Source organism: Haematobia irritans, chromosome 2 (genome assembly GCF_050003625.1).
Source record: "Haematobia irritans isolate KBUSLIRL chromosome 2, ASM5000362v1, whole genome shotgun sequence".
NCBI classification, from domain to species: Eukaryota; Metazoa; Arthropoda; class Insecta; order Diptera; family Muscidae; genus Haematobia; species Haematobia irritans.
The window spans coordinates 69,802,447-69,827,844 of NC_134398.1; the positions used below are offsets into that span (position 1 = coordinate 69,802,447).

Consider the following 25,398-nt stretch of genomic DNA (forward strand, 5'->3'; position numbering starts at 1 on the left):
TATTTTTGATCTTGAACTATTATCTATTTTATGCTAAAAAGAAAAAATCTGCAAATCTTTTCTAACAGTGGCTTTTATTTTTTTTTTCACAATCACGGGAGCCTAAATTTTACTCTTATTCAAAAAAGAAAAAAAACTAGACTACAAAATAATCTTACAAAAATATTTTTATATAAAACTTCAATGAAATTTATGCTTATTAGTTAATACTCCATTAGTAATAAATTATTTTTTTAATTTTCACTGTTAATTTGGTTATGATCTTCACACGGCTCGTTTCCATTATGTCCGCCGTCATCTCCACCGGGCTTTCTGTTCTTTCGCCTTTTTTCAGGATGACCAAAACAATTTTCGCAGTCTTCATCGTCCTCAGATGAACTTTCTCCAAAAGCCACTGGTTTCTTATAAATACAACAGCCTTAAATGGAAAATAGAAAAGTTATTCTCCATAAATATATATATTTTTTTAATTTTTCGTGACTTACATTTTGACTTCTTTTTACCCATATGTTCGTTGTCTACTGTGCCTTGTTGCCATCCGACTTTTTTATTCGATTTAGGCTTATTCAGACGCAGACGGAGGACAGGTTGGGCCTAAAAATAATAAAATAAATGTAGGTTTTTTTGTTGGCATCGTCGACGTAGTTGAAATATTTTCATGCCCTAAAGTGCCGGCTTTTATTTAATCATTTTAATCCCAATCAATTGGATTGGGATTAAAATGAAGACTGCGCCCTAGTACAACGGATTCCTTTTTCGGCTAAACTGCAGTTTATGGGCCACTCCCCAAATTGCTTGAAATTAATATATGTTATGTAGGTTTATGTACTGATTCTAACAAGGTAAACTTTTTGTCCCGGAAATGCCCGGGTCTTGAGATTGAGATATAGCCCTCCAAAGGGTCAAAGGTATCGTATGAAAGCTTATTTAATGCATTTTTATACGCAAAATAAATTTTATAAATATATAATATAGTTTGGGAGATATAAATAAAAAAGGAATTTTTTGTTATTTTCGTTGTATCTCAAAAAGTCTCCGATTATACCCTATGATTTTTTTTACATAAGCCTTTCGATTGATGTATTTTTTGTATGTTTTATTACTGAAATATTATACATTATTTACTAATAATACTAAAAATGAAACGAAAAAAACGATTTGCATATAAGTATTTATCAAAAAATATGTAAATGTAATAACTTTGCTAAAAATGTGCCTATAAAGACATGTTGTATATCAATCGAAGGGCCAGAATATAGGCTTTCAAACTATGTAAAAGTCGAAAAATCTGTATAATCGACGACTTTTTGAGATACAACGAATATAACAAAAAATTAAGGTAAAAGTTTTCGTTTTTTATCCATATCTCCCAAACTATATTATATATTTGTGAAATTATTTTTGCGTATAAAAATGCATTTAAACAAAGGAGGTGTATCAAGTTTTTATTGACCCTTTGGAGGGCTATATCTCAAGACCCGGGCATATCCGGGACAAACATTTTACATTGTTAGAATCAGTACATCAAACTACATAACATATATTAATATTAAGCAATTTGGTGAGGGGCCATAAACTGCAGTTGCTCCGGTTACATAATACGCAACAATTTTATTAAAAAAAAACTTGGCTTTTTCTGGAAAATTCGTTACATGACATTTTCTCTTCAAAATACTTTTTAACCACTTTTTGCAAAGTAGATATGTTCCCGTATATATAATGCTGTTCGATAACGTGCATTGTTAGAATGGAAAAGGTATGCTCAATACTTGGTAACGAATTTTCCAGAAAAACCAAAGTTTTTTAAATAAATTTGTTGCGTATTATGTAACCTAAACAGTTTTTTATTTTATTTTTATTTATTTTATTTTATTTTCATTATGTAATTTGAAGCCACATAGCGGCCAATTTATGTAAATTACAATGGACTACTAACCGTGACTAAAGTATAATTGAAGTTATGACAATGTGAAAATATATGCGAGTATATAAAAAGTATAATTACATATATAAGGTATAAAATAGATGATATAAAATATGACAAAAAATGAAATATGACAATTATAATTAATAATATGATAAAAAAATATAAAAAAAATGAAATATGACAAAACATTTTTAGTTCCCATTATGATTGAAAAAAGACAAAATAAGAAAATATTATTTACTCAAACAAGCACAACAAAGCAGCACTACTAACTCGAGTTTGGATAAGCTTCATGCAGGTGATCCAAGATGATCGAGTAATCTTATACGATATGTCGAATCAGAAATCGAGAAGTCCTTTAAATTAGTAGGGAGACAGTTATAAGATCTGGCGATTCTAGCCTGAAATGACTTGTCCATATGACCTCTGGCAAGAGGTACAACAATCTGATTTCGCCGCAATCGGCCAAATGAAAATAAGTCCACGAGAAATCGAGGTGACTGAGCACTGAAAATTTTGTGGAAAAGAACAAGTGATCTGAAGTCAATAAAACTCGAAAATGGGCACCCCAGGAAATCCTGGACATGAGGAGATATGTGGTCATATCGACGCAATGAATGTAGATAACGGACTATTCTATGAATTGCTAGTTTAACTTTCCTTATGTTACCAGCATTTGTGCCACAAAAAACCTCAATGCCGTATAGTATATTGGGCATTGCCAAAGCATGTACAAGTCTCTTTTTGAATGAAAAAGGCAGCATCAAATCAGAGTTGTACAATTGGCGTAGAGTCAAATTCGTTTGACTAATAACATTGTCTATATGTAGATCAAATGAAAGTCTATCGTTATTTTGAACTTGTTCTCGAGGTATAAGCCATGTACAAATATTAAATTTTTTTAAAGAATTCATTATAATTTTGTGATTCCAAAATATGTGGTGTCCTTTGAAAGAAGGAATGGTTGTCTACGAGATACATGCGTAATACCCATTTTAAGCCTAATGACAATAAAATTAACATCATTTAAAAGGAATTTACACTGTGCAGAGGAATTTACACAAGTCCCATATGTGAAAATATTCCACTTATTTAAACTTCCCTCTGAAGCGCTTATAAATTCGTTTTTAGCTTTACCCCCATTTTCATAAAGCTCCGTTAGTGTTCCGTTAACTAACCAACTTTTAAACTGTATTATAGAAGAATCTGTCATCTTGCATATATATTCCATATGCCAGTTAGGAACTTAACTGATGAAAATTTTCCAGTTAAAGTTAACTGGAGAGAAGATATTTGCAATTTACTTTCTGTTAACTGGCAGTTAAAGCCTAACGGAGCTACATGAAAATGGCCGTTAATCTAACATATTACTTATATGAAAAGGGTCAACATTTCAAATGACTCAATACCTCTACAAATCTATGATTATAGAGTATTTGAATTCGCACGCTTTATTAACGCTTATGTGGAGACCATATATGTATATTACATTTGGATATATATTGTGCGATGGTTACCAAATCCAGCATATATGAAAACTTCCGTAATACCGAAACTAGTATATATATTTCCTAGTACAATAGGAAAATATGATATAGAAGTTGTGGTTAACGCTTAATAATAAATATACGGTTACCGCAACTGAATGGTCACATCGTATTCATAATAGATATACACAATTTTAATAATCTAATGGACCCAAATATGCAAGCTATACAAACCGCAGAATCTGTTTCTTCGTTGCTTAGAACTTCCGTTCGAGTTGTAACTGCGGTATCAGCAGGTATCGCCAAAGTTTCCATGATTTAGTTACAATAGTTATGCAGTTCTTTGTTTTAACTATAAATTTTTACAAATTACTGTCAACAAACATTTCATGCTGACAAAAATCAGCTGATTTTTTTTTTCGAAATATTCTAGGTGTTACCATATGTCTTTCGGATCAATGTTCTTAATGTGCCGGTCGCACTATATTTTTGCTCGCACAAAATATCACAAGTTTCGTTGTTATGCTTAGTACTAAGTTCGTTTCTGCGAAAAACGAATATCATCATCTTTGCTTAGTACTAAGTTCGTTTCTGCGAAAAACGAATATCTTCATCTATCTCCGTAAATAGGGTTTCAAACCCAGGGATGTTAACTTATTTATGCGAAATAATATGCCTGCCTATTTTTTCGTGCGAAAAATCCAGGGTTGTTTAAATATGTGTTTAAAAATGTGCAAAACAAAGATTTCGCATTTATTCCGCACTAACGTTTTTTATATGGAGTATAACAGTTTTTCGTGCGAAATCGTGCTCAAAAAACTGCAAACTATTATGCGTCTTCCAGACTATCTGCTAGGGCTTTCATCAGAAATAAACCCAGGGATTTATCCCGAAACCAGGAATTTATTATTTTGAATCCCGGGATTTTTTTCTGGATCCCGAAAAAATAATTCCAATTTTTTAAATTTGCGGCTTCCCAATAAACACAGGTTGATGACTTGAGTATCTTGATAACATATTCCAGACCCAAAATACCAAGCACATCAGTTTTTAAACTGAATCAAAAACTGGTTTTGTTAATAGATGGCGAAGATCCATTTGACTGACATTCATTCTTAACTTTGGTGGGTATTATAGTCTTATTTGTCTCATATCGGCGTTCCTCGGATGAATTATCCACTTCACAATCACTCATAGGTGACGCAATTAAATTTGAACCTTTATTTTTCTCTGGATTTGAATTATTTTTTCAGGACAATTGAAAGAATAAATAACTGCCACTTTTACCAATGCCATACGATTCTTTTATCAGCTGATTTTGACTTCTTAAAATTGTAAACAACATATTGAAATTTGTTGTTTTTGTTATCGTGATTCAACCTCCTTATTCAGCCATGACCTTCAGTAAGAATTTATTATACATAAGGTATATTATAAAAAGCACAATTTCATCAAAAAACGAAGTAAATGATAAGGTTCTCCTTTGAGCGATGATTTCATGTAAAATGGAATTCGTGCAACATGAAATAGGAAGCAATGATAAATGGTCCGTCGACAATATGACAAGATCGCGTTTATGTGATAAAAATTTGGATGCCTTGATATTTTTAATTACCCTGCCAGCATTTCAAAGTTCCATTTCATCCTCATCGCTACTACAGACTCGTAAGTGACACTGCAACAATCGCCAATTGTGATGGGGGAAGCGTATGAAGAAGTATGAAAATGTACATGAAAGTATTTTGCCATCACTATTGTTAGGTATATTTTCGTACACCTGCGATAATTTTATTCGTTTAAGGCCGGTACTCTGTTTGTTGGTGCGAAAAAAGTTCCACTCAATCATTGTTTCACATTGAAAAATGATAGTGTTGACAATATATTTTGAAGAAAAAAAAACAGCAATTTTGGAACTTTTTCGCGTTTATTTCATCGAAATGTATTGACAACATCGCAAAATGTCACGAAATGATTACATATACATAGGCAACTAGTGGCTCGACCCGCTTGTTCTGGGAAGCAGCGAATACCTAACTATATAGCTACTAATTTATAAACACCCCTACTTACGCTCCGCATTACACCCCATGTGTTTTAGCGGAGAGTTTAACGAGAACATGTCGCTGAATATAACCAATAGACTATTCTCTGCATTATCGATAACCACCAATTTGGTAGCTGAAAATTCACACATAATTTGTACACACTTCTCTACCCACTGAAAAGGATAGTGAAAAAATGCTAGCTAAATAAGCACTAATTTTGCTAGAATGATTTTTATAGTTTTTTATTAAGCCAAATTTATATTTGGACTTTAACTAAATATGTTATTTAGTTTATAAGTAAAATAATTAAGTTATGACTATACAAACAACAAGGAATTATTTTAATATTCGTGGTAAGACGCATTTACTTTCAAATTGGCACTTCTTTTGTCGCTGCATTGTTAGGCGTATGTGTTGTTATGGAGGTCCAATCCTGCTAGAAAGTAAATAAACTGCACCTGAAATTTGAATATAAATATGAAATAAATATAGTTGCTATATAATAGAATTATTACTAATTTTTTACTTACATTTTTCTTTCGTTTTGATTACCCTATGAGAACTCCGTGTCCGACCAAACCATTTGCAACCCAGAGAACAACTAAACAAATTATGAGAAGTGGAATTTTTGTGACGTCTTCTAGCGGGACTTTGCTTATTTTTGTTCAGTAAACCAAACTTCACCTTACGATTATATCATATCTTTTTATGCATTACGCGTAACCACCGAAACTCTATTCCGATCATAAGTGTGTGTTTTTGTTTAGTTTTGCTAGAGACACTATTTTGTACATTACTTTTAGATAACAAAATTAAATGGTCCCTGGATTATATTTTTGAATTTCTCTCTCATTTATTTTCTGTGAGAGAGACAGCGTCTTTCTTATCGATTTCATGCTCAACTGGTAATGCCCAATATAATCTATCGATTATTTAACAGATTACTTTATGGTGCTGAATTGGATGTAATGGAAGGGTACATTATATACATACAGAAAACGGGTCTTTAGTACTTTTTGAACTCATTATTCTATACCATATTAACCTCCTGAACATTGGGAGTGCTTATATAGGTAGGGAAAATGCGACAATAGCTATTTGCCGAACAAGCGGGTCGATTTACACACATACACGCATACATAATAATTAAATTGAAAAAGAAGAAGCAGAAGTTATTTTACAAATAACTTTGGATTTAAAAATTCTAATTTTACAATGCTTTACAATTTTATTTTTTGGACATAGCAATTAATTCTTGTGATTCCATTCATTGCTACCCCTGTACTATACATGTTGGTTAAAGTTCTAATGCTTGGTTGGTTGAAGTCAATTGCTGTACTCCTTTTGTTAACATTTTGTTTTGTGTTTGTTATCCCGATGCCCAGTACAAATGAAACGATTGTAAAATATAATTCACCAAATAACACTTTTATTTTGTTAACATTTGTGATTAAATTTCATGTTTTATACATTATTTATGTTCTACAAGCGGCTAGATGTTGGTTGCTAGTTTATTACGGAAATACAACTCCATGTTATACTTTGTTTTCTCAATCGATCAGATTACATTTTTAAATAATAATCCGATCAACTTTTGCATTATAAATTCACCAAAATCAGTTTAATAAATAAATTATTTCTTAATTCACATTGCAAATGGCGCCATGTTATGAAAATACTGACTGATCGATTTACGTCAGTTTTTCAACTCGAAAAAAACAAAGTATCACAAATGGAAAAAATTTCGCTAGTTTTTCGCATTTTTTGGTTTTGTATGGAGTTTCAACGTGAAAACCGAACAGAGTACCGGCCTTTAAGTAACTACCCTGCCAACATTTTTTTGAATTTGAAGGCGCTTCTGAGAATCCCCACCACGTATCGTATATGACATCAAAAACTCGTCGGATAAGCCCCGTCACAAAAAAGTATCGCATGAGTGCAATTATTAGGTGCCTTTTTAATAAATTTAGAACGACGCCAATAAGAGCCCCTTCAAACAATCAGAAAAAGTGCATTTTAAGATATGTTAGTTGTAAAAGAATCATTGTGGTCAAGTAAAACACGATTGTTTAGATGTTTTTAATTTGATTAAACATTTATAAATTCTTATAAGTATAACATTTTTCCGTTTATCTCATCACATTTAACAAAACTTTTTTCATTAATAAAAGAATGATGTTGATTTACCAGTAACAAGTTACATGTTGCAGCGCCTATCAGTCGTTTGTTTATTCTCGATGGAGGCAGCGTGTCTGAAAATATCTGAAAAAACAATCACTTTATTCCATTTGGAAAGTCTAAAATTGTTCACCATAACCCTGCCAGCATTTCAAAGTTCCATTTCATTCTCATCGGTACCACAGACTCGTAAATGTCACCACAACCATCGCGAACTGTGATGGGGGAAGCATATCAAAAAGTACAAAATGTACATGAAAGTATTTTGCCATCACTACTGTTAGAAGAGCCATTTTATTTTTTGTGAAACGCCAAGCGCAACCAGCTTTTTATATTTTATTTAAATAAAAACGAAAATAAAGTTCTGAAAACATAGATATTACGCTTAAAATTGTGAAAGGTATATGGTGAACAATTTTCGACTTTCCAAATAGAATAAAGTGATCGTTTTTCAAATATTTTTCCAGGCACGCTGTCTCCATCGAAAATAAACAAACTGGCTGATAGACGCTGCAATATGTGACTTGCTACTTAAAACTCAACATCATTCTTGTATTAATGCAAAAAATTATGTTAAATGTGATGAGATAAACCGAAAAATGTTATATTTATAAGAAATTATAAATGTTTAATCAAATCAATAAACGTTCCACATTGCAGTGAATCCACTTACACACAAAAAATTTTTTCTCTGATTCAATCACCAAATTAATTGATCCAATTAATTATTTAATTGAAATGTCTTCAATCACGAAAATGATAGTATCAATCACAGTTTTAATTGGGCATAGAAAAAATTCTTGATTAAAAAATTATTTGATTTTTTCAGCAAAATTCAATTAATTTTTTAATTGATTCAATTAAAAATTTAATTGATGTTGATTGCAAAACGCAATTAATTTATTAATTAAAAAAGGTAACTATTTTTAATTACTTAGTTAGATTGGCTTAGAGTTTTTATTTGGATTAACAAATGATTGTTTGAAATACATTTTTAATTAAAAAAGTAAAAAAACATCAGCAATTTTTTAACTGAATTAGTCTTCCGAATTTGATTAAAAAGTTAATTGTATCAATTAATTTTTTAATTAAACATTTTAAAAATTTCAATCATTGACTTAATTAACTTAATGTTTCTATCATGATTAAAAAGTTAATTGTATCAATTAATTTATTAATTGAAAAAATTTTCAACTTCAATTAACTTTTTAATTGGAAATATTTTGGTGATATTTTTTTCTGTGTAGAGAAGCTTTGAAACCCTCAGAAATGTCACCAGCATTACTGAGGTGGGATGATCCACCGCTGAGAAACTTTTTGGTGTTCGGTCGAAGCAGGAATCGAACCTACGACATTGCGTATGCAAGGCGGGCAATTGCACCACGGTGGCTCCCGTGGTGCAATTGGTCGACTTATTCGGCGGCAGCGTCGACTGGCAAAACATGGCGGAACTAAAATCAGAGGCGCGTCTCGTTCATACTACATTTTGTACGAATAAGAGCATTGTGTGAACGGCTCGCATAAGCTGTGATCCAAATCGGACTGAAATGTCACATATTCATTCTTGACATTACTACACAATATATCAACTGTGTGATTCTACCAGACGATGGCAGGAGCACTTGTGCGAGTAAATATTTTACAAAAATCGCAAATTGGTAAGAATTTCTATAAAATGTCCATCAGTTGTGACATAATCTGGAAAAGACTTTTTTGGCATAATGTTCCCTTTGTATTATTTGCGAATGGGGATGTCTTAGACCTTAATGAAGCCTTTTGAAGTCCGTCATAATTATGTAATTTTTTTCCTCTCGCAACAACAACGATATCGAAAAGAATATTTTCCGTCTTAATTTCACATGAATGCAATTATAAATTTACGTATTATGTTGTGATTCATATTTTATGTAATATATCGTTCTTTTCAGCGCTCGCTGTTCCGGCAGCTGTGCAAAAGCGTTTGCAGGGAACTCAAGCGCCCCCACCCGGAACACCACCACCACAAACAAAAACCAAATTTGGCCCTTTGGCCGATCAGGACCGAATTTTTACTAATCTGTATGGACGCCACGATTGGCGATTAAAGGGAGCTTTGAAACGGGGTGATTGGTATAAGACCAAAGAAATCGTCCTAAAGGGTTCGGAATGGATTATTAATGAAATCAAAACGTCTGGACTTCGTGGACGTGGTGGTGCCGGTTTCCCTAGTGGTATGAAATGGTCTTTCATGAGCAAGCCATCAGACGGTCGTCCCAAATACTTGGTTGTCAATGCCGATGAAGGTGAGTTATTATACATATAGAAGTTAATTATAGGTTATTGTAAACATTTTTTATAGGTGAACCTGGTACTTGTAAAGATCGTGAAATTATGCGCCACGATCCCCATAAACTAGTTGAAGGTTGCTTGATTGCTGGACGAGCTATGGGTGCCCAAGCTGCATACATTTACATTCGCGGCGAATTTTACAATGAGGCCTCTAACATGCAACTAGCTATCGCAGAAGCATACCAAGCCGGACTAATAGGCAAAAATGCGTGTGGCTCTGGCTATGATTTTGATGTTTTCATGCACCGTGGTGCTGGCGCCTATATTTGTGGCGAGGAAACAGCTTTAATCGAATCTTTGGAAGGCAAACAAGGTAAACCTCGCCTAAAGCCTCCATTCCCTGCTGATGTTGGTGTTTTTGGCTGCCCAACAACTGTAACTAATGTTGAAACTGTGGCTGTAGCGCCTACAATTTGTCGTCGTGGAGGTACTTGGTTTGCCAGTTTTGGTCGCACCCGTAATTCGGGCACCAAACTCTTCAACATTTCTGGCCATGTTAATAGGCCCTGCACTGTAGAAGAGGAAATGTCTATTCCATTGAAGGAGCTTATTGAACGTCATTGTGGTGGCGTTATCGGAGGTTGGGACAATTTGTTGGGTGTTATCCCTGGAGGATCATCAACTCCAATCATCCTCAAAGATGTCTGCACCGACGCCATCATGGATTTCGATGGTTTAATTGCCGCCCAAACGTCTTTGGGCACAGCTGCTGTCATTGTAATGAACAAATCAACAGATGTAATAAAAGCCATCTCTAGGTTGATTGACTTCTACAAGCACGAGAGTTGCGGCCAATGTACACCTTGCCGCGAAGGTATTGGCTGGATGAAGAAAATTATGGATAGGTAAGTTTGAACATGTTATATTTTGTATGCTCAAATGTGGCTCAGCTCCTGCTACGCGGAATGAGATAAAGAAATGAAAGCCAAAAGTACACATGACGGTTTTGCTGTTGAAAATGTAGAAAAAGTGGCATACATATATGTATAGAATATATTATAGGAGGAATGTGCTGAAAAATATAGGAGTAAGAACAGAAAGAATAGAAATTGCAGCGGAGGTCCTGAGGAACTCTTATAGTAGTGAGCACAACGCACACCCTATGAAATGGTGAAAAACCGACGTAGTTATTATTGTATTGAAAAATATGGAAGCAATACTGCAAAATAAGAGTATGGAAGTTCGTTCCAATCAGTTATTAGATATTACACATACATCTGCTCCAACAGATTTAGGTCTTTTTTTACGTTCCATGGATATCGAATTTTATTTTGGAATTGTACCATGTAACCAGGCAGATTACGTGCTTTTCAGAGCCGGCAACAAACGACAGTGCTAAGGCCTAGTAAGCCAAAATATGCTATTGACGAAGAGCGCAATCCCAAGACTAAACAAATGCGAAACATTTTTTCCTTCAGACTTTGACTTTACTCAGCAGAAATAATGTAATTTCTGTTATCATAAACTATAGGATGCTATTTTTCTCACCAACATTACCACAATGACCAATTTAGAACCATACACATAATTAGAACCAAAACGAACACTCCAAAATGATTTCTAATTCTAAAGGACTTACTTTCACAGTAATCGCGTTTGTAGTAGTTCAAAACATAACTTTTAAATTTGCCAAACGGGAAAGACGGAAAAACAAATTTTAACCGAAGATAAATTGGTTCAACTTAAAAAAAAAATATTCATATAATCTCATGTGTAGATAATTTTATTTATGCATAGGTATGTATGTATACAATATTAAATTGAGCCGACGGGCTTTTTGGGCAGCAAATAAATCAAGGACTTCTTCAGTCGGCACATTTATTCGGCGATGAACCGACATTAATGCCAATCCATTGAGTCAACTCTCGCTAGTCGAATTTCTAAGATACGTCTTTAATCTCTTCATTGTTGAAAATGAAAGTTCGGATGAGTACGTAGTAACTGCAGGGATGGAAAATGCAGTACTATAATACTTTTTTCAATATTTTTTCACCCCGGTCAGTAACGTAGTACCCCCGCGAATGATTTAGTACCTTTTGTGTAGACATTTTTGAGTCGATATCAGATTTATGGTACAATATCTTTGACAAAATATTTTAATATTTTGAGAAAGTCTTTATCAACCTTATTTGCTAATAGTCTTTTACAAATATGGCAAAACAGACAGGTTCATGTGGGAAAAAAATCTCGATTTTGTAAAAGACATAGTCAAAAACAGGATTTTATTGATCTTCAAGAATGTTTTAGTCGAAAAAAGAATGCGATTCTATATTATCGATTTTTTATTTCGGTAGAAAATGTTGTCAAAATTTTCTTTCAATTGAAAATTTTGTAAAAATTTTATTTCTATAGGAAATTTTTACAAAATGTTATTTCTATAGAAAAAATGTTGCAACATTTTTTTTCTACAGAATTTTTTTAGCAAAATTTTATTTCTATAGAAAATTTTTGCAAAATTTTATTTATGTAGAAAATTTTGTCAAAATTTTATTTTCTTTAAAATTTAGTCTCTTGACAATAATTTTCCAGTGAAATTTTTGTAAAAAGTACCTTTCCGCTCAAAAAATACCTTTCTTGTACTTTCTTAAAAATTGTATTTTCCATCCCTGAGTAACTGGCAAATTGACCAAAATTTTTAAAAGAATATGCACGTTTGGAAATATCTCTTTATTGCACTCTCCAAGTGCTTCCATCGCTGAATTAGGCAGGTTCTTTTCGCTGGTTTTGCGCCATTTCATTTACACATATGTGTGTTTGGCTATTTCGTTGTTGTTGCTATGGCTAAACAAAGCGAGTCATGTTCACAAAAAGAACAACAAACAAATAAAAAGCAGAAAGACATTTTCCAAAAATGAAATTTGTGGTGCGAGAACAAAAACAATTTGTTTTTTCGGCCGTCGTTTGACGGACTTTTCAACTAGTATTCTATGATTTGTGCAAGTTTTATAGGTAAGCGTTTTTCAAAATAAAACCTCCAGCTTTTCTTCAACATTTTCGATAAGATTTTTCTATGCAGCTAAAAATATATATTTATTTATATAAAAATATTCATTCATTTCGGGGGGGGGTGGAGGTTTTATCCCCCTCACCCCCCCCCCCCCCCCCCAAGGGAATACGGCCTTGCTACCAGGAACCTGACAACATTTACGAACTACCTGGCCCACCAAGGGATATTAGGAACTCGGTAAATCCATTTTAGAACATATAACACGCTTATGCTTGTCGTACAAATACCAACTCCACACTCACTACTAACAAAAAAAAAGTAAGCTCCACTAATAGTTAATAAAAGCCTGATGAAAATCATGATGACACCAGTCACATTAAAAGATGTTTTAAGCTTATGATATATCTGAGTGTCTTCAGATCTTTACGCATAAATGTAGATACATATGTAACAAATATGAATTGATTTTTGTTTTCTTTTAGATTTGTGACCGGTAATGCTGATCCTTCTGAAATTGACATGTTATGGGAAATATCCAAACAAATTGAAGGACATACTATTTGTGCTTTGGGTGATGGCGCTGCATGGCCTGTTCAAGGTTTAATTCGTCACTTTAGACCTGAGATCGAGGCTAGAATGAAGCAGTATGCTGCTAGAGCATCCAACTAAACAATGGGGCGACATTTAGAAATTTTGTTTATTATTATGAAACGTTAGAACGAGTATGATATAATATTAAATAAATAAAAAAAGTCATTAATATGAGAAGCGAGTGAAGATAGAGAGAAATAAAAAAAGCAAACTACTCTGTAAGTTTGTTATTACAAATATCAAATTGAGTTTTTCGCCTTTTTTGGTTTTGTTTTAAAATATATGTTTTATTAATCCAATTTTAATGTTTTTATATGTTGTATAACAGCATTTATTTCATCGTCTGAGATGGTATGTTTAGGTGGGAATGTACATATTTTTAAAGGTCCGTCAACTTGATGGTTTGAATTGTATTCCATACATTTGGCGGCAACAAATTTGTATCTGTTTTGAAAAAGAAAAAAAATATGTTAATTGTTCAAATTCAAATATATTTAGTAACTTTACTCCTGTAAAACTGATATTGAATGGTTACTAAAACTTAAACAATCCCTTATACTAGTTGGTGTTGTTGGCGAGTCAGACTCGGTTTACGTTGTTTCGATTTACGTCGTAAAATTGTTTGTTCCATCAAACTTCGATTTACGTCGCCATTCGATTTACGTCGTCGATTTTTTTGCCCACTTTATCAGAAACGCCTTCCATAGGTAAAATAAGTATCAACGATGATGACATCGAAAAATTTTTTTTCTAAAATTCTTACCGAAATTACTGAATTACCTTTATTTTTGAAGTTTTTTATTATGTATACAACATACATAAAACATAAATGGACTTAGGAGTAAGTATGAGCAATTTTTAATTCGGTTTATGTCGTTTCGATTAACGTCGTCAAATTCCGGAACCAAACACGACGTAAATCGAGGGATTACTGTAGTCGTTTTTGACCAACGTAAAATGTAAATTTGATCGATTCTACCCTTATAGAAAAAAGTTTATTTTGTGAAATAATTGGAATTTGCAAATTTGTTGGATATTCAACAAGGTACCCAAAAGATTTTGGAGAACCTAAATATAATTTCTGTTTTTTCGATACTCTATTATTCTTAAAGGCTACCGAAAGTGATCACCAAACATTTCGATTCCTTTTATGACTTAAGAAAGAATCAGAATCAGCAAGAATTTTCTTAATATAGATTGGTATTAATGTTTTGCAAAAACTCTAAGATTAGCATTTCATAGGTTCATTCATACATATTTATTGAGGATGCTCTCCGAGTCGGTGTAACAAACTGACACATTCTGGTATAAAGCATTTATAACGCTTAAAGTCTATTTTGGTTAAAGATAGATACTATTTTAAGTTTCGCTGCTGCTTCTTTGATTAAATTAATGTTATAAAGCAAAATGTTACATAATTAATACGTTGGAACTTTTCCATCCAATATTTTACATACATTGTAATTGTAATTTTGCTATGTTAAAGTTTCGGTTAATATTTAACTGATATTAGTTCAATTTTTTCTTGTATTTTGCAAACGGTTTTTATATGTTATATAATATAAGAAATACAATTAAAAAAGTGTCAACCGAGACATGATCCCAAGGCGCTTAAACAGAGAAACTATTGACCGTTTAGTTGTATGAAATAAAAGATGTTTTTACCTTTTTGCTGCGTCCACTGCAAAAAATAAGCCACAAAATGTGAGCAAAGTTAATACGAATGATAAAGGAAATTTCATTCTCCAGCTGTATTTTTTTTGTGCTATTAGTAATAAGTCGGGATAACTTCCAGATGTGATTTCCGTATATAGGTCACACTTGATCAGTGAAAGAGTTACTAATGAAAGTTTAGCAAAGATTATTAATGTTACGAAAACGCTAAGATAGGTACATACTGACCGTAACACGCTTCGATTAAATATGAATTTTAATTTATGTTAATAGTTTTTATTATTAGTTTATTGATTCAAACAGAGGGAGGAATCTCAAAACATAAAAAATAAGCCACATAGTTGTACACTCATAGAAAAAATCGACAAAAACAAGCTGTCGGTGTCTGTTGGTATATTTTTGTACTTCGTGGTTTGAGGAACATCAATTCGTAAAATGTTTCGGTTTTAAAATATCGCTCAAAGCCTTTTCAAGAACCAGACATAGAGTTTTTATATACTCCTGCACTTTAAAATCCTTAAAAACTCCTAATTGCGATCGACAGGTATTCTTTTGTGCTTTAACTTGAGAAATATTCAGATTTTTTGAGAAAATACAAGAAATATTCTTAAATTATTACATTTTTATGTTACGATAGCCCCTAGCTTATTTTTTTTTCAGCCAAACTAAAACATGCTATCGTGTTTAAAAAATACTAAACCATGTTTGCTATTTTAACAAACAGTCTGCTGTGACTACTAACAAATTTGGTTCAGTGTATATACATATGTATGTACAGGTTTGAAAAAACTCCATCAACGCCCTAGTATAGAACTTTTGTTTTACTAAATTATGCATCCCTATTTGTTGGTCATTATGGTAGACAAACTGTCTTTGTGAGATATCCCACTGCTCATAGATTTTTTTTTTAATTATTTAAACTATTATTGTTTTCATATGAATACGTTCACAAAAAATGAATATGCTAATGGGTATTTATTAATAATCCATGTATAGTAAGCTCTATTCATATAAGAATGTTATAAAGTGGTTAGTGATTTTATGAAGAATTATAATTAAACTTTGATATTCACAAAACATCTAAAAATTTAAATACTTAATACCATATCAAATAAAACACTAAAAAAATAAGCCATACTAAGTCTCATCATTTGCTAATCTCAGAATTGAATGGAACAGTGAACTCACGGAACAGTGAACAAGCGCAAACACTCATACACTCTTAGAAAAAAAGTCTGCTAAAAACAGCAGTCGATGTATGCTGTTACATTTTTGTACTTCAGGGCGTAATGAACAACAATTTATAAAATTTTTAGGTTATAAAATTTTCTCCAAAGCATAGCACGAAATGTTTGCTATTTCAGCAAACAGTGACTGCTGTCCCTTTTTCAGCAGACTTTCTGCTGTTTTAGCAGAAACAACAACAAATTTCTTTGGGTGTAGAAAAAAGTCTGAAAAAACAGTCGCAAACGTTGCTTTGTCGGGTATATTTTCTATTAAAGAAATACTTTATAATTAATCGGAATTTCTTCACCAATTCAGTCATGTTCTTATTTTCGATCAAGGCAGATTTAGTTAGGTAGTTTTAGTATTACAAAAACAAAAATGTCAGTCGACATATTGAAACTTTGATTGTCAGTCAAATTGAATTAAATTTCTCACTTGTTGAACAATATGTTCAACAAGTTGGAAATTTAAAATAGAGAAAATCTGGAAATGATCGATGTATGCTTCGAAATATGATACGGTCTACAAGAATAATTGAAGTAATTCTTACCATCAATTATGAGGATAATTTAGGGCTTGTTCGAAACCGAAACTTTTTACTAGCATTGGTATAAATTTGACGTAAATCGAGGTGAGTATAATTTCCCTAGCCCAGGGAGCTAGTAAGAAATTTTACATTTGTTGAAAATTCTTGAAATATGTACACCAAATTAGCAATTGTTTTTCACCATAGTAAATTGACATCTCACCATAGTAAAAAGTTTCGGTTTCGAACAGGCCCTTATTTCGATACATTTCTGTCATAAATTTAAAGCAAATTGAAAATTCAAAATTTTTGGTATAAAATAATTTTATTTTGGATTTTTATTTTTATTTGTCACAATTGTCTATTAAACATTGGCGTAGCTAGCAACATTTTCGTAGGGGGTAAAAACTACGATGTGTGCTCATTGTGAAGATACCTCAAAAAGAGAAAAAAAAATTCTTATAGATGGGAAGAAACCATAATATTTAATTCAATGATATATAATCATGATTTGATAGGGGGATTTGGTAGGGGGAGATGAAAAACCCATAAAACCCCTTTAGCTACGCCTATGCCATTAAGCAGATACCGACAATCATAGTTCTGTTCAAATGAAAAAATTGTAATCATCTGATAGGTTGAAACTACCTTCCTAAATATACCTTGTTTTCGATTCTATTCCGAATCCAACAAAATAATAAAATCCACTCTTATCCAAATCCAAATTTCCTGTGCTTAAATTAGAGTGGTTTTGAGTTTCTTTTTGGAATCAGTTGTGTTTTCTTCTTCAGAATATTTATTAAAAACGTCGTCCGGAATTTTATTATCTATTTTGGTGTTAAAGAAACGCAAATTTCAACCTTCCTGTTTTAGGAGACGTTGCCTTAGGAATTCTTCATATCCCATGGACATTCCATGTGCTGCGTAAGTCTATATATAGAGGAAATATTTTACTATATTCCTTATATCGCCTTAACAAGGACTCATTCCTGTCAGGCGAGAGGTAGCCCCGCGCATAAAAAATAACACTAGTTTACAAAATAAAATCAAAGTTAAATTTTTTATTGAACAGTTTTTGAGATATCCAAATTTTTTTTTACTTTTTTGACCTTTTTCTAAAAATGTTCGATGGATTTGTGATAAGTTAAGTGGTTCAAAATATATCGATGGAAATATGGCGAATTTTCAAAAAACAAATCGTGTTTTACAGTGACTCTTTGTCGCCAGTATGCAAGCCCACACAAAAATGCATTTTTATGTGGCTGAGTGGCATTTTGGATGAGTATTTTAGAAATTTTTTCTCTAATTCGTATTGAAGAACACTTTTACAATCGGAATTTTCTCTAAATGAGCTAAATCGAAATGAAGAACATCGACGATTATTACAATTTTTCGTTTGTCTAGAACTTCGTTCCTGAGAAAAGTATATTTTCTTTTGGGTGCTGAGCTCATGGTTTTAGGTTTTAAAATGTTAAGTTGAGTACTATGTTCAGTTTTCAAGCTGAAAACCTGCTTGTTTTCACGGTTACTTTTTTAATTAATTAATTTAGAAATATAACATTATTTGCAATCAATTCCTTGGATCTTTTCCATCCATTATTTGGCAAGACTTGATCAAAATATAATCGTTTTCATAAATATAATTGTACTTTTAATTTTGTGTTTTGGTGAAAACCCTCACCTTTATAGGTGAGTACTATGTTCGGTTTTTTCACCAAAACACGAAATTAAAAGTACAAATATATTTATGAAGACGATTATATTTTGATCGAGTCTTGCCAAATAATGGATGGAAAATACCCTAGGAATTGATTGCAAATAATTTTATATTTCTAAATTAGTTAAATAAAAAAAGTAACCGTGACAACAAGCTGGTTTTCAGCTTGAAAACTGAACATAGTACTCAGCTTATCGATGAAAATAGGGCGAATTTTCAAAAAATCGTGTTTTACAGTGACTTGTCGCCAGTATGCCAGCCCATACAAAAATGCATTTTTGGGTGTTTTTTCGAAGTTTAGGTATAGGTTTATTTATATTTTAGACAAACGAAATTCCCCTTTAATATATAGTATTTTATTTAAATGAAAATAAATCTCTGTTATGAACACATGTTAAATTTTGTTTCGATCTGGAAACTTCTTCATATAGAAACAGGTGTTCAAAAAAGACACAACCGCAATTTTTTACAATGGAAAAATTAGAAATGCGTGCTGTCATTAAATATTTACATAAAAAAAGGTTTATCGGGACAAGAAATTCATAATGTGTTAGGTGAAAGTGCTCCTTCATATGCAACAGTAAAAAATTGGGTTGTTGAATTTAAACGTGGTCGTACAAGCATTGAAGATGAACCACGTAGTGGACGTCCAAAAACAGCAACAACAACAGAAATTGTAGCCAAATTGCATGATATGGTATCCGCAAAAAAATAACTCTTTCCTCCCAAACGAAATTTTAGACAAACAAAGTTCGTTTCTCATTTGCTTTTCGTTGAAAGGAAGTGTATTGGGAAGAAAAGTATATACTTTTTGTGATAAACGTTTATTCTTTTCCAGGATGTAAAAACAATTTCATAAAGACTACCTCAAAAAAATATTTTTCTAGCTAATTGCATTTTCCCTCACATCTTTCTCACTTCCACGAAGTTTTTTAGTTATTAGCACCTTTTTCTGTAATACAAACAATGTAGAAGAAATTATACGATTTTATAAATTTAAATTTTTTTTTTTACCTTTCGCCTGGACGGAGAATCGAACCGCGGACCATGCAATTTGTAAGCCAACACACTATCCACTGAGCTATGTAGCCGTTATTGTCATCAATAGACAATAACCCATATAAGTTATATTTATATAGCATAGCTTGCGGCGCCCATGAGCCGCTTAAACAAAGTTTATTTAACAGAAAAATACATTTAGTAGGGCACCGTGGAGCAGTGGTTGCTACGTCCGACTTGCATGCCAAGGGTCGTGGTCCTGCTTCGACCAAAGTTTTTTTTTTTTACATATATACCAGATAGGGTCGGAAGATTCCAAAAACAATGTTCAACATTACATTCTACTATACTAAATTTTTACTATGAACTGTAAAATGTGTCTTATTAAAGACCTAAAGTCAGAAAAGACCAGTGTTTGATTTAAACGAAATGGACTGTGTTGTTGGTTTAAAAATAACTTTTTTTATTGAAAAAATAAAAATTTTGTAACAAACGAATTTTTTTGGTGATAAAAGTGTATACTTTTCGAAGCAATTCAAAAAACTCTAACAAAAGAAAAACGTTTTCGGTACACGTTTTCCAAACGTTTGTTTTTCTTTGCGTGTATTAAATGATCGACGAATACAAGTGCATGAAATTGCTAATATCATGGGCATCTCAAATGATCGAGTCGATTTAATTTTGCATGAAGAACTACAGATGAAAAAGCTTTCTGCAAGATAAGTGCCGCATTTGTCGATCAAAAACGCATAAGAATGAACATTTCTCAAGCTTGTTTGGATCGTTTTAAGCGAAATAAAATGGATTTTAAGCATCGTTTCATAACTGTTGATTGGACATGGATCCACCACTATCCTCCAGAGACAAAAGAACAATTCAAACAATGGACTGAAGCTGGAGGAAGTGCCCCAAAGAAGGCAAAAACAATTCAATCGGCTGGTAAGGTTATGGCAACGGTTTTTTGGGACTTCAAAGGTATTTTATTGATTGACTATCTGTAAAACAATAAATTCAGAGTACTATTGCAACCTTTTGGATCAATTAAATGGATTACAACACAAAAAAATAATTTTTCATCAAGACAACGCACCAGCGCACAAGAGTGTTTTAACAATGGCTAAAATCAACGAATTAAAGTACGAGTTCTTGAAAAACTAACTATTCTCTTTCATTGATAGGCTAAGAAGTTGCCGAACCTCCCTCGTATCTAGATTTTTTGTGATTTTAACCCTTTCGATTTAAAACCATGATTGAAAAATATATTGATTCAATCCCACTTTCGAAAAACACCAATAAGTTTTTACAGGAGTGGTTTATCCCCTCTTAGTAACGTTTATCACAAAGCTTCTCTATAATTGCTTCACCTAAAGGTGGGTACCACGTTCGATTTTCGAGTGAAAATCACTTTATTTTCGCGATTACTTTTCCTGAAGTAATCAAAATTATAAATGAAAGCAAACATAGTCCCATAATGTCTTGCCAAAATTTAGAGGAACAAGAAACTATGCATCGATGTAGTTAATTTATCTGCTTTATATTGAACTGTTTTAATAAAATAACCGCGAAAAGCGAACATAGTATTTACCTTAAGGTGGGTATTAAGTTCAAGTTTAGCCGCTAAAAACGATTTTTTCACGATTACTTTTCTTTAATAATCCATTTTAAGGAATACAAACTTTGTGAAAGTATGCTTTGGTCTATCCCCCATCAAGTTATAAAGAAATCTGCAACAATTATGTATAATTTCATGCATTTTTCTTACTGATTTAGTTTTTACTTTAGCGATTTTAACGGCTAAAGGTGAGTATTAAGTTCGAGTTTAGCTGCTAAAATCGCTAAAGTGAAAACTAAATCAGTAAGAAAAATGCATGAAATTATACATATTTTTTGAAAATTTTATTATAACTTGATGGGGAAAAGCCCAAAGCAAATTTTCACAAAGTTTGTATTCCTTAAAATGGATTATCAAAGAAAAGTAATCGTGAAAAAATGACGTTTTTAGCAGCTAAACTCGAACTTAATACCCACCTTAAAGGTGAGTACTATGTTCGTATTTTTCTCCAAAACACTAAATTAAAAGTACAAAAATCTATATGAAGACGATTATTTTTATAAAAAGTCTTGCGAAATAATGAATGGAAAAGATCTAAGGAATTGATTGTGAACCATTTTGTATTTATAATTTAATTAAATTAAAAAAGTAACCGTGAAAATAAGCGGGTTTTCAGCTTGAAAACTGAACGTAGTACTCAGCTTAAACTCGAACTTAATACTCACCTTTAATGTGAAACGCCGTTCGGACTCGGCTATAAGAAGGACTTTAACATAGAATTGGGCAGCACTCATTTATAAGAGAGAAGTTCACCAATTGTGGTAGTCTAAGTGAGCTTAAAATATCGGGCTGACACTATACCAAACCTAATCACACTGAAAAAAAAAACGCTTGTCAATTTCCAATGATTTTGTCTTTACACTAATAATTTGGTATTGATTCCGAGCTAAGCAAATGCACCCTAAATCGCTTCTGTTACATATACTATCACACAAATTCTGCTTCAAGCATATATATTTGCAAGATTTGACAAAACAAAATATTTTTTGTATTGTTCAACATATTAAGTTTCATCTTAGGCATATATTTATTTAAGACGCGAATTGGTTCCTTTCATTTTTTTATCAGCAGAAAATGTCATAAACATACTTGTGTAGAATTACAAATAAAAAAACTATGTTTATAACATATTTTAATGTTAAACTCTAACCCTCATATTCGAAAAATTGAACGTGAACTCTAAATCTACTATTACCATACAAATTTGATAAACTGTCAAAAAAATCGCTACTGTAACATATGTTCCAAACATATTGTTACGTTTTTATATTGAGGCGTATTTAATTAACCAATAATTAAAACACAGTTCTTTTCAAATAACGACAATCTACAATTTATTTGTTTAACTGATTGGTTTCACTTATTTGCTCTACGATGTGTACTGTATAAACTTTAGCTTACGACTGACTTGACTGCTCTCTCCGCTAGGGGTTTATATACCGAGATATGACGATTTCGAATGTTCTCGCTAATTGGCCTATAACCTTCGAGATTAAGCTACTACCTTGTAGATGTCGCACGGGCGACATTGCACATATTTATCGACTTATGTTCATTGTCTCGGCTATCTAGAACTTTCTATGGGGCGTTATTTTACAGGTGATATGGCACACATACTTTTAGGCTTATTCTTATCTTGGCTAGTGCATTCTACCATCTGTGCAGGCATAAGGGATTATGGTCATATTACCGATAATTATAACAGTAAAACAAAAGGCGTTACTTTTACAATGAACGATTGGAAAACTAAGAACACAAAAGATGTTTAGGAAAGTACTAGAAACTAAAGAAATGACTCTAACAAGTTAAGCCTAGTACTAAGATCACGTTTTCGCACGAAAAACTGTTATACTCCATATAAAAAACGTTAGCGCGGAATATATGCGAAATCTTTGTTTTGAGCATTTTCAGACACATATTTATACAACCCTGGATTTTTCGCACGAAAAACTAGGCAGGCATATTATTTCGCGTAAATGAGTTAACATCCCTGGGTTTGAGACACTATTTACGGAGATAGATGAAGATATTCGTTTTTCGCAGAAACGAACTTAGTACTAAGTTAGGTTAGGTTAGGTTATGTGGTAGCCCGATGTATCAGGCTCACTTAGACTATTCAGTCCATTGCGATACCACAGTGGTGAACTTCTCTCTTATCACTGAGTGCTGCCCGAAACTAATTTAAATAAACTTAAATCTAGAAATATCAAATTCGTAACAATATTTTGCAGGAAGCACATATATTATTGGATACTGGCGAAACATTATTATGTTTGTTTTATGTGAACATATTATATGTTTGGAAGCCCAAAAATATTATATGCTTGGAAGAAATTTCACCAAAGAAGATTGTTCTCATTCCCTCACATCTTTTTCACTTCCACGAAATTTTTTAGTTCTTGGCACCTTTTTCTGTAATACAAATAATGTTGAAGAAATTATTCAATTTAATAAATTTTTTAAATTTTACCTTTCGCCAGGACGGAGAATTGAACCGAGGACTATACAGTTTGTAAACCAACACACTATCCACTGGGCTACGTAGCTGTTATAGTCACCAGTAGACAATTATTGTTATAAGTTATATTTATATAGCATAGTTTGCAGCGCCCACGAGTCCATGCAAACATAATATTATTTAACAGAAACATACATTTGTTGGCCACATGGAGCAGTGGTTAGCATGTCTGCCTTGCATGCAAAGGGTCGTGGGTTCAATCCCTGCTCCGACCGAACACCAATTTTTTTTAATGTACACATTTATATTTATACTATATTAAATTTTTATGGAAGAATGAACTACCTCGAACGAAAATTGAACTAAATTTTACTCCACATTTTTAAAATTTCCACAAAGCGTTGATAAAATCAGGAAAATTTAATGCCCTGTTGTACTTTTCTTTTGCAGTTCACGAAATTACATCCTCTCATAGAAGAAAAAATGAACAAAAAATAAAGAAGAAAATCATTGGCGCCAAATCATCACCATTTTAACCATACAGTAGTTCATTCTTACTATTTTTGGGAATCGTACTTAAATCTTCGTTTGCTTTAGTTCATATTGAACCTATGTGTACGGTCATTGAACTTTATACCCACGTTTAGTTCATAAATTTTTTGAGACATACTTAAAAACAGTAAGATTTCATTAAGCTCTAGAAAATTTCGAAAAAAATAATAAAATTTAACTACTAGCAAATAACTTTTTTCCAATAAAAATAAGTTAAATTTAGCGTTAGTTTAACTACGGAAATTTTTTTCTGTGTATTATTTTTATAAAACATTCATGCTCCAAACCTAATATATTCTAACATATTAAAATATATGTCCCGAACATTTAGTGCTAGTTTAGGAATATTACATGTTTGCACTTAAATATATTGTGTTTAAAAAATTCTGCCCGAAACACATTTTGTTTATATCGGAACATATGAAAACCATATTTTTCAAACAGTGTGAAAAACCGCCCAAGAATGGCGAAAACCATGTATTTTGTCTTCGTAAAAATAATTTTCGAGCAGAGAAAAATATATGCTGGCAATAAGCATTTAAATGGTTCTCAAATGCCGCAAACATGTTCTATTATTTAAATGATAGAATTTGAGAACATTACATGGTCGGGAAAATCATATACCTGACCATTAATTTTTTTCCTTTTTTGCAGTGAAAAAATTATTTTTATAGGTTACGTACAGACATGTCTAGAACCATTACATGGCCATAACGACCATGTACATTGTTTTCGTGACCATTTAATTATTTAATTTTTTGGAGCGATTTTTTATAAAAACAGCAGGTACACACGATTTTCATTTTGCGCGTCATTAGTGTGTTGATTGTTGCTTGGAATGGACGGAGAAAATGGAATTACTGTGTTTTGTGTTAATTTATTTATTCAGAAGTGGCACGTGGTTTTATGTGGAAGGAAAAGGAAAGGAAAGTGTAATTGAAAAAAAAAATTACCTGGTTTTTGTTCTGCGTTTTGCTATATGGTATAATTTGTTTTTATTTGCAGTTACATGATGTGTGCGTTTTTACATTTGATGGGCACGAAATAAATATGGAATGATTACTTATTGTTGAAATTGTAACAAAATAGAGTGTGCGTTATAAATACAAATAAACAATGAATTAGTTTAT

At 32.3% G+C, this 25,398-nt stretch overlaps 3 protein-coding genes and 1 long non-coding RNA gene across 4 annotated transcripts; 1 reads left to right on the forward strand and 3 right to left on the reverse strand.

The window, feature by feature from the left end:
• Positions 1-55: 55 nt before the first annotated feature.
• LOC142225455 (E3 ubiquitin-protein ligase PPP1R11) lies at positions 56-3,826 on the reverse strand. Its single transcript, XM_075295212.1, has 3 exons — positions 3,649-3,826; positions 486-594; positions 56-418 (listed from the first exon to the last, which is right to left on the reverse strand). Exons 1-3 carry the CDS (start codon positions 3,727-3,729, stop codon positions 234-236), a joined length of 375 nt encoding a protein of 124 aa, XP_075151327.1. The 5' UTR covers positions 3,730-3,826; the 3' UTR covers positions 56-233.
• A 1,848-nt stretch (positions 3,827-5,674) lies between these two features.
• On the reverse strand, positions 5,675-6,472 carry LOC142225456 (uncharacterized). Its single transcript, XR_012719286.1, has 2 exons — positions 5,990-6,472; positions 5,675-5,917 (listed from the first exon to the last, which is right to left on the reverse strand). It is a non-coding gene; the product is annotated as an uncharacterized LOC142225456 (long non-coding RNA).
• A 2,663-nt stretch (positions 6,473-9,135) lies between these two features.
• Positions 9,136-13,747, forward strand: ND-51 (NADH dehydrogenase (ubiquinone) 51 kDa subunit). The gene is made up of 4 exons (XM_075295213.1): positions 9,136-9,295; positions 9,566-9,919; positions 9,976-10,810; positions 13,395-13,747. The coding sequence occupies exons 1-4, from the start codon at positions 9,247-9,249 to the stop codon at positions 13,579-13,581; spliced, it is 1,425 nt and encodes a 474-aa protein (XP_075151328.1). The 5' UTR covers positions 9,136-9,246; the 3' UTR covers positions 13,582-13,747.
• LOC142225458 (uncharacterized) lies at positions 13,748-15,722 on the reverse strand. Its single transcript, XM_075295214.1, has 2 exons — positions 15,169-15,722; positions 13,748-13,947 (listed from the first exon to the last, which is right to left on the reverse strand). The coding sequence occupies exons 1-2, from the start codon at positions 15,243-15,245 to the stop codon at positions 13,794-13,796; spliced, it is 231 nt and encodes a 76-aa protein (XP_075151329.1). The 5' UTR covers positions 15,246-15,722; the 3' UTR covers positions 13,748-13,793.
• Between the last annotated feature and the right edge of the window lie 9,676 nt (positions 15,723-25,398).

Excerpts from the sequence above, each read along its gene's own strand:
- LOC142225455 (XM_075295212.1), bottom strand. The coding sequence starts at position 3,729 with ATGGAAACTTTGGCGATACCTGCTGATACCGCAGTTACAACTCGAACG. Across the intron at positions 595-3,648 it reads ACGAAGAAACAGATTCTGCG|GCCCAACCTGTCCTCCGTCT; the intron begins GTTTGTATAGCT and ends TATTATTTTTAG. Across the intron at positions 419-485 it reads GGGTAAAAAGAAGTCAAAAT|GCTGTTGTATTTATAAGAAA; the intron begins GTAAGTCACGAA and ends TTTCCATTTAAG.
- LOC142225458 (XM_075295214.1), bottom strand. The coding sequence starts at position 15,245 with ATGAAATTTCCTTTATCATTCGTATTAACTTTGCTCACATTTTGTGGC. Across the intron at positions 13,948-15,168 it reads GCAGTGGACGCAGCAAAAAG|ATACAAATTTGTTGCCGCCA; the intron begins GTAAAAACATCT and ends TTTTCAAAACAG.
- ND-51 (XM_075295213.1), top strand. The coding sequence starts at position 9,247 with ATGGCAGGAGCACTTGTGCGAGTAAATATTTTACAAAAATCGCAAATT. Across the intron at positions 9,296-9,565 it reads TTTACAAAAATCGCAAATTG|CGCTCGCTGTTCCGGCAGCT; the intron begins GTAAGAATTTCT and ends CGTTCTTTTCAG. Across the intron at positions 9,920-9,975 it reads GGTTGTCAATGCCGATGAAG|GTGAACCTGGTACTTGTAAA; the intron begins GTGAGTTATTAT and ends CATTTTTTATAG.